Source organism: Malaclemys terrapin, chromosome 24 (genome assembly GCF_027887155.1).
Source record: "Malaclemys terrapin pileata isolate rMalTer1 chromosome 24, rMalTer1.hap1, whole genome shotgun sequence".
In the NCBI taxonomy this organism is placed as follows: domain Eukaryota; kingdom Metazoa; phylum Chordata; order Testudines; family Emydidae; genus Malaclemys; species Malaclemys terrapin.
In genome coordinates this window covers 7,834,405-7,846,151 of record NC_071528.1, presented here as the reverse complement: position 1 = coordinate 7,846,151, position 11,747 = coordinate 7,834,405, and the positions used below count along the sequence as shown (strand labels likewise).

The following is an 11,747-nucleotide window of genomic DNA, read 5'->3' as shown; positions in this document are numbered from 1 at the left end:
TTATCTGACATCCATTCAGCGGCCCTACCTGAAACAAGGTGCTGGGTCTCCACCTGGGCTGGAGAAGCACCCATATCTCGCACACTCTCCCATCTCCATTAGGAGGAACTGCCCCTCCTTGTTGGCAGCCTTAGCGGAGAGGCCAAGGAACCAGGGAGATGGAGCACCCTTCACCTCTGTAAAGGGGAGCTCTTTCCAGAGCAGGGCTAAGGCCTAGGGCGTGGTGGGATGCTGTGTGTCGAGGGGACGCTTGCCCTGCCATCGAGCCCATATTTGCTACTGGAATTCAATGAGATTTGGGCTCCCAAACTTGTTAAGGCTCCTCTGAAAATTCCAGCCTGGAGTGTCCTGAGATCCTTGAATGGATGGTGCCGCATAAGGCGAAGACATTTATTAATGATATGACTGTCCATTGCCCAACCAGGAACCACGAGCAAATTACAATTTCGGTGCAAACTCACTTCTCCTGATGGCTCGTGTGCCTTTAGTTTAACTCAGTAGCACCTCCGATGGACAATGTACGGCCCATGCTCTGTGTACTGCTCCTTTCGAATCCAACACGACTGGAAGTTCTTCAAGGAAGCCAGGACGGAGCCTCCAGTCCAAGCAGCATAATTCCTCAGCGGGATGGAGGAAACTCTCAGCTTGGTGTTAACTGGCACTTTCTGAAGGAGCTCACTGGTAAACCTCTTCTCCAGCCCCTCAAAGAGAGAGGAACCTCCACAGAGAAGTACATTTTGGTACATATCTCTCCTGGCTTCTTTGGGGACTTTCTTTAAGCTTCTCTGGGCCATGGTGTGGATGCCCACAAGGGAAACACCAGGCATCTTGGGGGGGTTGAATAATCTCTCTGGGCACTGGAATCGCTCTTTCTCTAGGCTGATGATCTGGCCATCCGGCAGCTGGAAATCTACCATGTATTCCTCCTTGGGAAGATTGCACTCGCTTTCAATGTCCGCAGCGACGTAGCAGAACTTATGCTTGATGTCTTCCACAATATGCATCATCCTCTCATTAAACGCATGCCCAGTGTCCCTGAGAAGCTGTAGCAGAAAGGAAGTCAAGTGAGATCCGGCAATATCCATTCTCTCAATGGCATGTGGCAAGTTATAACCGTCAAGGACCGGTACAGTGTGGGTCACTGCGTAACCCGTATCTACCACCAAGCCACTGATTTTCCCATGGGCATATACTGACAAGACAGAGTGATAAGCAATGTACATGCCAGGAGAGTTCAGCGATTCAAACACCACTTCCACCATCTTCTCTCTGTTGGTGGTAGGGCTGAGGGGTGGATCTGACATCAATAGAGCATGCTCTTCTGGGTGAACTTTAAGGTCATGATAGAACATGTGTCTCCAGAGGACTTCTGCTGCCTCCCAATCGATGATGATGCCATTCCTCACAGGAAAAATGATCTCCGCATTGGGTTGCAGTCGGGCTCTCTCTCCAACAAAAGTGTCTGTTCCGGTCCTTTCAGACTTTATTGACCCCTCCGAAAGATGGCCGACCACAGTACCAACAATGGATTTGGGTTTCTGCTGCCCAGCAAACCCTCCTTTACAGCTCCCAGTACCTGTTTCTATCACAACGGCTCCTGTCTTCTTCACAACAGGGTGGTCTTTCGCAGGGGAACTAGACCACTCTCCAGTGAACCTGCTTTCTTCTGCTGCTCCTTTAGCCTTGAGGTACTTATCTGGAGAATGGGCCCCAGATCTTAGAGAGGGGCTCCTTGTCCCTAGACTGCCTGATTGTGGATTCATTGACCTTGAAGTCACCATTTCCTCGTTCATCGTTCTTGGCATCATGGGGTCTGGACTAGATAGTCTTGAGCTACCTATCCACGGACTGTCTGAAGACATTCTAGTGGAGGCAGAAATAACCTCCCTAAAGGTAAAATGGGAAGTGGCTTTTAGGGGAGTTAGCTTAGTTCCAGGACAGGTTTGATCACTGTTGTCATAGTGAGAACTATGACATCATTCCAGCTTCTTCAGTGAAGCTGTTTCAACAGGATACGCTGATCACAATGGATGATGCATTTCCCCAACCTGGTGGTTTGGCTGACTGTGTTAACATTCCATTCCCTTCTGGTTCCTGTTTGCCTTCATTCTCTGCCTTTCTTCCATCTCTGCCCATCTGATCTGAAATGAGACTTTTGTTGTTGTTCATTTTTCACTGTATCTTTCTGACCCCATTTGTACTTGACCTAAACATTGTGCCTGTTTCATTTTTTTAACTAATAGCTATAGGATAAAGCTAGAAGTTGAATTAACCAGTCTTTGGGCCAAAGGAACCCAATATAAAGTGTCTGCTTCGAGATCCTTTCAAAGAGCTTTATACTGATATCAGTTGAATGTTGGTAGCGTTATTTTAAAGGAGCAAAAAGATAATTCACCATTAACACTGTTGTAACAAAGTGTACAAATGGTAATTGGCGGGAATTGAACGAAGGACTGTTAGCAGCAAAGCTGGTATTATCAAAGGGGTACAGGGGAATAAGGGAGGGATAGCTCAGTGGTTTGAGCGTTGGCCTGCTAAACCCAGGGTTGGGAGCGCAATCCTTGAGGGGGTCATTTAGGGATCTGGGGCAAAAATCTGTCTGGGGATTGGTCCTGCTTTGAGCAGGGGGTTGGACTAGATGACTCCTTCCAACCCTAATATTCTATGATAAGGGCCTGACTTCCATGAAACATGGGCATCTAACTCCCTTTAACTCTGTTGACAGTCCCAGGCCTGGTCTCTGTCACTTGAGCCAACTGAGAACTCCTCTAGTTGTGAGAAAGTAGCCAGCTATCCTCATCCCTGGGACTGCCAATTGGAGGGAGATATGGGCAGAGGGCTGCACCAATGCCAGTTTTTAAAGGTGTCTAAAGATGCAGATAGACCCCTAGTGGGATATTCAAAAGCACTTAGGTGCCTTTAAAAATCAGTCCCTAAAACAATGGATTATTCTCTCCAACCTTTAAAAACCAGGAGACGGCAGGACACCCTACCTGCACGTTGCTGATCCCCCTGACCACCAGGTGTCACTACTGCACCGCAGACAGTTGCAGCTATAGCAGAAAATGACGGGTGTCAAGCGACCAGCACCGCTGACCTTTTTGATGATTTCTTTTAAATATTGTAAGTGTGTTGAGGGCTTGTAAAGGGCGACCGCCCTGGAGACAGGGTTAGTTAGTATTATGACAGCAGCACCCAGAAGCCGTGGCTGAGCTATGGCCCCACTGTGCTAGGTGCTGTACAAAAAACATGGTGAAAGAGACAAGCGCTGCTCTGATGAGCTTACGATTTAAATCGGCAAGGTGGGGACACACCGAGGTAAGAGGGGAAAGAGAGGATGTGACTCGCCCTAGGACACACAGCAGCTCAGTGGCAGGGCAGGAAACAGACCCCGGGCCAAGGCACTGTCTGCTGGACCATGCAGCCTTTGAGGAAGGTTTTCTGTTAAACCACAGCAAAGCACGTCCCGGGCAGCAGCGTTGCAAGCTTCCTCTGTGCCCCCAGTCCTGGTCTGGGCGGCGGGGCTCAGGTTACAGGCTTCCTGCTGGGGCCGAAGCTCTTGGGCTTCCTGGTGGGGCTCGGGCTTCGGTCCGCCCTACTGGGGTCGTGTAGTAATTTTTGTTGTCAGAAGGGGGTCGCGGTGTAATGAAGTTTGAGCACCCCTGCTCAAATGCAACAAAATCCCTGGCCCGTCTCCGTAAAACAGTGAGCTGCTCTCAGGCTGCAAGGCAAACACATGGGCTGCAGCCACTCTGCCCCATGGGTCCCTAGACCCGCCTCCATGCGCTTCCCGACATGCGTCATTGCACCCTGGAGGCCTTGTCTCAGTTAAGGGTGGCATGCATTGTATTTGCATTCCCAAAGGCATATCAGAGAGGGTTTTCCTGTGCTCTTTTGACATCATTCCTGACTGAAGTCAACCCTGGACTCTAGAGAGAGTGTGATTACAAGCCTGGGACCACCTTGGGCAAACTTTTTCACGAGGAGGGTGGTGAAGCACTGGAATGGGTTCCCTAGGGAGGTGGTGGAATCTCCTTCCTTAGAGGTTTTTAAGGCTCGGCTTGACAAAGCCCTGGCTGGGATGATTTAGTTGGGGTTGGTCCTGCTTTGAGCAGGGGGTTGGACTAGATGACTTCCTGAGGTCCCTTCCAACCCTGAGATTCTATGATTCGATGATTCTAAGTCACTTCCCGGTCTCGTGCCTCAGTTTCCCCACCCGTAAAATGGGGATAACGCTGCTGACCTCCTTTGGAAAGCCAGGTGAGATCGACTGATGGAAAGTGCTACGTAAGAGGTAGGTATTATTATTTCACAGGCTCCCATGAATCTGGAGCACACGTTCGTGCATGCCCAACACCCCTGTTTTGTCCATTGCATTTATTTGTTGGCACAATTCTGGGCTAGCAGCTGTTGGGATTCGTTGCCATGGTGAAGGAGTGTCGCGATGATGTCACTAAAGCATTTGCAATCAGCAAGGTGTGGAATTGACTCAGGACTCAAGCTCTGTGGCTGGCAGAGGAGGGGGGTCAGAAAGCTACAGCTGCCCTCAGAATCTGTCCCGTGTCCTGAGAACCATGCAGTCGTGTGCTGAGATGGGTCGGGTGTGTTGTGTTGGCTTGAGATTTCGCAAACCAGCCGGGGGAAAGGTGGCCCACCAGGGCTTTGCCATCTCTAATTGCTGTGGATTGCCTGAGCCAGCTCCTACAATGTGTAACTCTTTGAACACTTATTAAAGATTGTTTGTACTGAGCTCCCCCTGGAGATGAGGGTCCCATCTGGGAAGGCAGTGTGGCCTAGTGGGCAAGTCATTTCCCCGCTCGGTGCCTCGGTTTCCCCACCTGCAAAATGGACACTGACTTCCTTTGTAAAATGCTTTCCGACTTACAGATGTAAGGGCTACGGACCATTATTGTGGTGCTAGGTGCTGTACAGTCACAAAGCGGGAGACACGTCCTGCCCCAAAGAGTTTACAAATTTCATAGTCAAAACAGGCAGAGGGTGGGAGGGGAAACAAAGGCACGGAGCTTTGCCCGAGGTCACAGAGCTGATGAGTGATAGCGGCAGGAGCAGAACGCAGGTGTCCTGGCTTGCCACCTGCTATCCTTTTGTCTGCAAGGTTCATTGTCTCCATTATTACATTTATTTACTTCTCACATTTGTTCTGTGGTCTGGCACGCTCTGAATAGCAGAGATTATAGTGACAGACACAAAAATGTCAGCACCGACAAGCAGTAAACCAGGGTGGGGCTCTGACAGAATACCCTGGAAAGGGCAAGAGTTGCAATTGGTTCTTATCTCAGGTGAACGTTTCCATGATGCCTCCTGAGGCACGGCTGATCCCTTTGACCGGCTCTGAGGCCCTGGAATGGAGCAAGGCCGTTTTAATGAGCGGGGCAACAGTAAAAAGATCAGACCCCTATTCTACATGCTCTATTATCCTGGCTCTGGCGGTGGCCAATAGCCAATGATTCAAAGAAGAAAAAATAATCCCACAATGCACCTGACTAGCTGTGGAGTTCTGTAAATAAGAACATAAGAAAGGCCATACTGGGTCAGATCAAAGGTCCATCTAGCCCAGTATCCTGTCTACCGACAGTGACCAATGCCAGGTGCCCCAGAGGGAGTGAACCTAACAGGCAATGATCAAGTGATCTCTCTCCTGCTGTCCACCCCCTGACAAACAGCAGCTAGGGACACCATTCCTTACCCATCCTGGCTAATAGCCATTCATGGACTTAACCTCCGTGAATTTATCTAGTTCTCTTTTAAACCTGTTATAGTCCTAGCCTTCACAACCTCCTCAGGCAAGGAGTTTCACAGGGTTGACTGTGCACTATGTCAAGAAGAACTTCCTTTTATTTGTTTTAAACCTGCTGCCCATTAAATAGAGGTTGGAGGGGATGCCTTCCTGATCCTTCAAGCTCTCAGTTTAAGCCCTGAAGCATGAGGCTTAATTAGCACCCGGAACTCTATAAATGACTGTGCTGGGTTCTCCTTGCCCCACTAGCTGGGCTTCAGGTCAGAGTGGCATGGCAGAGGCAAAGGGAGGGAATGGCTAGTGGAAGTTTTGGGGGGTGGTACAGCCTCTAGCCAGCGCTAGGGGAGTGGGCACTCCTGGGTGAGGATTCTGGCTGCCTGGGAAAGGATTGCTGGATTTATAGCCAATGTGGTCTATTCCCCCACACTCAGTAGCCCTGGCATTTCGTTCATATTGATTAGAAAGCTAGGGCTGTAGTGTTCCAACCCTCTGCATTCAGCTGTTGCAATGCAAGATGTGAGCTGAAGGTGTTCGCCGGAGCTGGACCGCAGAGGAGGCGGGAGAAGGGGGTCAGAAGAGTCCAGGCCCGTGGAAAAAAATGGCGCTTAAAACCTTCCTCCCAGGTCATTTCCTGTTAGGAACTTGTGAAGGGTTGTGCCACACGGGCAGTGAAAGGGTTAAGTGGAGCCAGGGAGCAATTAGTGAACCTAGTTGCACCTGGAGGGTGGGCCAGGCCCAGTTCAGAATGAGTGCTAACTGGGGAGCGAAGGGAGCCATAGGCCTTGGGCTCCTTTCCTGAGACGGGTGCATGGGAGAGAGGGGTCAGGTGCTCCTGTATGAGCCCTGACCGGAGTGGACAAGCTGGCCCTCTGGGGAGACATCGCTCAGTACAAGGACTCAGCAGAGCTTGGAAAGGGCTGAAGCAGGGTGAGGGCAGGATGTTATCCAGGGAGGCAGCTAGGAGGCTGAGGGGAGCTAGGACTGCAGGACGCCCTGGGGGAGGAGAGCCCAGAGTGAGGACTGAAGTCCCGGCCTTCGGCTATTAGATAGTTGTTTGCAGGGAGAGTTTTGACACCATTGGAGGGGTCGGCCTGCACGTGAGCTGAGCTATGAGAAGAAACAGGCCATGGCCTGGGCAACAGCAGTTGTCCGCCGGGTGCACCAGAGGAGGAGAGCCAGACACCGCAGTGAGTCACTATTTTTCTCAGGGGAAGGATACATTACTAAAAAAATAGAGGGAATCGATGTTTAAAATCCAGAGGCGTGGCTGGAAAGCTCCACATTAGTTTTTTTTGTTGCTTACCAAAGCCCATGGGAAGCAGTGTGGGAGTTCAAGTAGGAAGCAAAGAGGTTAAGGCACTTGCTTAGGGTTTGGCAAACTCGGTTTCAAGTCCTTGCTCTGCCACTGACTCCCTGTCTGGCCTTGGGTGAGTCACCTAGTCTCTCTGTGCTTTAGTCTCCCTCTCTAAAATGGGGATAATAAGCATTTCTGTACGGCACAGAGGTGTTATTAGAATAAAAACACTCAAGTGAGAGGGCTGTATACGTGCCTGAAACAGAACTGCCCTAAAGCTGCTTTAATTTACACCGGAGGATGGGCAAACTCCTGCGAGGCCCAGAAACAGGGACCCTCTGTGCCTGTCTTGAGCACAGAGAATCATCAGTCCTTATATGTTTTGTCCTGTGCCTCGCAACACCAGGCAGGCACCAATGGCTTATTGCTTAATCCCAGCCCAGATGCCAGCCAGTCCCTTTGGAATTCTGTGCCTCCAGATGGGATTTTTCTCCGGATACAGGGTGTGGAATGCAATCCCTGTAACTCAGCACTGCCATCCAATTTCATTACCTGCCTGTCCACCCTGCACCCTGATGAGCCAGTCGGAGTAGTAGTGACCGATGCCACCAGGTGAGTTTTTAACTCCTTCTTTCCTCCAGCTTATAACTTTTTTGCATACGCATAACTCAGAACCCACTGAACTTTCACCATTTGACATTGTCATAGAATCATAGAATATCAGGGTTGGAAGAGTCCTCAGGAGGTCATCTAGTCCAACCCCCTCTCAAAGCAGGACCAACCCCAACTAAATCATCCCAGCCAGGGCTTTATCAAGCCAGGCCTTAAAAACCTCTAAGGAAGGAGATTCCACCACCTCCCTAGGGAACCCATTCCAGTGCTTCACCCACCTAGTGAAAAAGTTTTTCCTAATATTCAACCTAGACCTCCCCCACTGCAACTTGAGACCATTACTCCATGTTCTGTCATCTGCCACCACTGAGAACAGCCAAGCTCCATCCTCTTTAGAACTCCCTGTGACGTTGGACTCCATATGATTTTATGAAAATATGCTAATGAGTGTGAATATAATGTAACTGGAATATGCTTCATGCAAAAGGTCTCTTGTAAGGTATCATTACAAAGCTTATACTCTACTGAGTGTGGTCATCCTATTTGTATAAATGTATCATTTTTGTATCTTAAAACTAAAAATATAAAATATAACACTAAGGTCCTATCGTAATTTTGCAAAGTGTGGGCCATTAATGGTGGTTTGGAATCTTGATGGCTCCCATCAACTAGGACAATTGGTTATAAATGGCTCTGTTTACTTGCAAGCCTTCCTGTGAGTCAGGCCGGGAAAAATGAAGGCTTGGGGTCTCATAGGACATGTGACCATGTCACCTGGTACTGGAATCCATCTTAAACCTGGTGCTTTTCCATTTAGAAGGAGGGGTGGGGACCCAAGAAGAAAAAAAGATTCCTGCCTTGTGCCAAAGCTGTATAAGGGGGTGGAACAGAACAAAGGAAGTTCTAGTCATGAGAAATCCCCTAGTTACCCTCTGAGCTGGAGCTAACAAAACCTGTACCAGGGAAAGGATTGGGCCCAGAGTAGGAAGGAGTCCAGTCGGTGAAAGAAGCTTATTGGAACATCTCTGAGGGTGAAATTTACCTGTATTCAGTTTCCTACTATATTAGGCTTAGACTTGCGTGTTTTGTTTTATTTTGCTTGGTAACTTAATTTGTTCTGTCTGTTATTACTTGGAACCACTTAAATCCCACTTGTTATATTTAATAAAATCACTTTTGCTTATTATTGAACCCAGAGTTAGTGACTAATACTCGGGGGAGCAAACAGCTGTGCATCTCTCTCTGTCAGTGTTCTAGAGGGAAGACAACTTATAAGTTTACCCCGTATACGCTCTATACAGAGTAAAATGGATTCATTTGGGGTTTGGATCCCATTGGGAGCTGGGTGTCTGGGTGCTGGAGACAGGAGCAATTCTTAAGCTGTTTTCAGTTAAATCTGCAGCTTTGGGGTGCGTGGTTCAGACCCTGGGTCTGTGTTGCAGCAGACTGGTGTGTCTGGCTCAACAAGGCAGGTTCTGGAGGCCCAAAGTGGCATTAAAAACTATCTCAGAGGCAGTCTCAGCACATCAGGTGACAGTCCCAAGGGGGTTTCTGTAATTGAACCTCACACCCCCCCTTCAGGTAGTTGAAGGCTGCTATCAAATCCCCTCTCACTCTTCTCTTCTGGAGACTAAACAATCCCAGTTCCCTCAGTCTCTCCTCATAAGTCATGTGCCCCAGCCCCCTGATCATTTTCGTTGCCCTCCGCTTGACTCTCTCCAATTTGTCCACGTCCCTTCTGTAGTGGAGGGACCAAAACTGGATGCAATACTTCACACCCGAACCACTAAGAGCCTGTCACGAAATAATCTGTGAAATGTTCTGCTTGAAGTCAATGACCTGGCAGACCCAGGAACTGACTGGATCTCCTCAATCCCAGTCCACAAGGCCATCCTTCCTCTGGGCCCTGAGAGCACATCCGCTGTTCTGTAAGCTACGTGCTTAAAGAGCCCCATGCATCTCTGTCAGCCGATGGCACTGAGGCAGGGCATCGGCTGGGAGGGGAATGCACCTGGCACTCTAGTAGCAAGTTGGACTAGCTTGGTTTAAGCTGGTCGGTAAGAAGGGTGTGTGGAGCCCGGAGTGTTGCCAAAAAGCTACCTTCCAAGATAAGGCAATTGTTTTCACAAATCAACCCCCTCATTCCCTCCCTGGCCCACAGGCCTAGGGGAAGAGCTCTAACGGTGCTGCAGGCCCGAGGACGGACAGCGCAGCAAACAGTGGCTGAGGGAAGGGGAGAGGCAGCAAATAAGGAGCAGGGATCCCTTCACCAAGGAGACGTAGGGCTCTGTAGCGGAAGCCAGGGACAGGCATTATGTGCCTGTCTAACTCTTTGGGGCTCGGATTCTGAGTCCTGTGCTAGGTGAGGCATTGGTAGCTGTTAAGCTCTGTGCAGGGCTGCTCGTAGGGGCAGTTGTCCTCGGTGCAAACTTCCGGTGGTGCCAAATCAGAATCTGGATGGGCTGGGGGTGCCAAATCTCCCTGCCTTTTTTTCTTGGACTGTCAGCTTGGGGGTGGGGGTGATGCAGAACAGGTTTTTTTTTTTTTTTTTTTTTTTGCCCTGGGTGGCAAAACATCTAGTGCCGGCCCCAGCTCTGCAGTTCCTTCCCTCTTGGAGGCTGTTGTCCTTCTCTGTGTCACTAATCCGGAGGCCAGGGTGCAGGAATCACCGGGTGGAAGTCTCTGGCCTTTGATCAGAAAGAGGTCAGACGAGATATGCACAATTATTTTGATCAACCGCCTCCTAATATTATATTAAAAGTTACTACAGAGAACTTTTTCCAGAGGGTCTGGCTAGAGAATCTTGCCCGCATGCTCGGGGTTCAGCTGATCGCCATATTTGGGGTCGGGAAGGAATTTTTCTCCAGGGTAGATTGGCAGAGGCCCTGGAGGTTTTTCGCCTTCCTCCGCACCATGGGGCAGGGGTCGCTTGCTGGAGGATTCTCAGCGATTTGAAGTCTTTAAATCATGATTTGAGGACTTCAACAGCTGAGTCAAAGGAGAGAATTCTTCCAGGAGTGGGTGGGTCAGCTTTTGTGGCCCGCATCATGCGGGAGGTCAGACTAGATGATCATAATGGTCCCTTCTGACCTTAGAGTCTATGAGTCTAATAGGGGGTGCTTCAGTCTGATGTCTGGGAACTAAGGTCTGACCACAGTCCAGTCAGAGGTGGGACTGCGGCTTTGATCTAGTAGCTTGGGTATAACTACAGGCGCTGCAGTTACACCTCTGAGTGCAGTGTAGACGTAGCCTTAGAACTCGACTGGTCCTGCTGTGGTGGTGCCCACCTCCTCTGTGAATCAGGCACAGAGGTTGATCCACACCAGGGGTGGAAAAACTACGGCCTGGGGGCCATATCCAGCCCTCCAGGTGTTTTAATCAGGCCCTCGAGTTTCTGCCAGGAAGTGGGGTCCGGGGCTTGCCCCACTCCGCACGGCATGTTCCCCCTCTGGCTCCTATGTGTAGGGGCAGCCAGGGGGCTCTGCACACTGCCTCCGCCCCAAGTGCTGCCCCCACAGCTCCCATTGGCTGGGAACCACAGCCAATGGGAGCTGCAGGGGCAGTGCCTGCGGACGGGGCACCGCGCAGAGCCGCCTGGCTGCACCTCCGCGTAGGAGGGGGGACATGCTGCTGCTTCCGGGCCCTGCTTGAGGTAAGCGCTGCCTGGAGCCTGACCCCCTCTCGTGCCCCAACCCCCTGCCCCAGCCCTGATCCCCCCTCCTGCCCTCCGAACCCCTTATCCCCAGAGCCTGTACCCCCAGCTGGAGCCCTTCCGCACCCCAACCCCCTATTTCGTGAGCGTTCATGGCCCGCTGTACAATTTCCATACCCAGATGTGGCCCTCGGGCCAAAACGTTTGCCCACCCCTAATCCACACTGACCAATGGTCACATAGGCCCAGTGAATATACCGCATAGTTCTACACTGGGCTGCTTGAGGACGTCTGTTGCAATAGATGCTGCAGGGGGGAATCTCTAAAGAGAAATCTGGTCATGGCAGGCAGCCCTAATTTGAATGCAGTGTGTGTCGCTCGCTGCCCGCTCCAATCATGCGCTGCACTGCCCGGCAGTGGCCAGGAGATGG

The 11,747-nt window shown here is 50.5% G+C and overlaps 1 protein-coding gene across 1 annotated transcript; it reads right to left on the bottom strand.

Annotated features, from left to right (window-relative positions):
- Positions 1-494: 494 nt before the first annotated feature.
- ACTL9 (actin like 9) lies at positions 495-1,862 on the bottom strand. Its single transcript, XM_054013283.1, has one exon. The coding sequence runs from the start codon at positions 1,860-1,862 to the stop codon at positions 495-497; it is 1,368 nt and encodes a 455-aa protein (XP_053869258.1).
- Between the last annotated feature and the right edge of the window lie 9,885 nt (positions 1,863-11,747).

What these genes read in the sequence shown, in the direction of transcription:
- ACTL9 (XM_054013283.1), bottom strand. Translation starts at nt 1,862, where the DNA reads ATGTCTTCAGACAGTCCGTGGATAGGTAGCTCAAGACTATCTAGTCCA.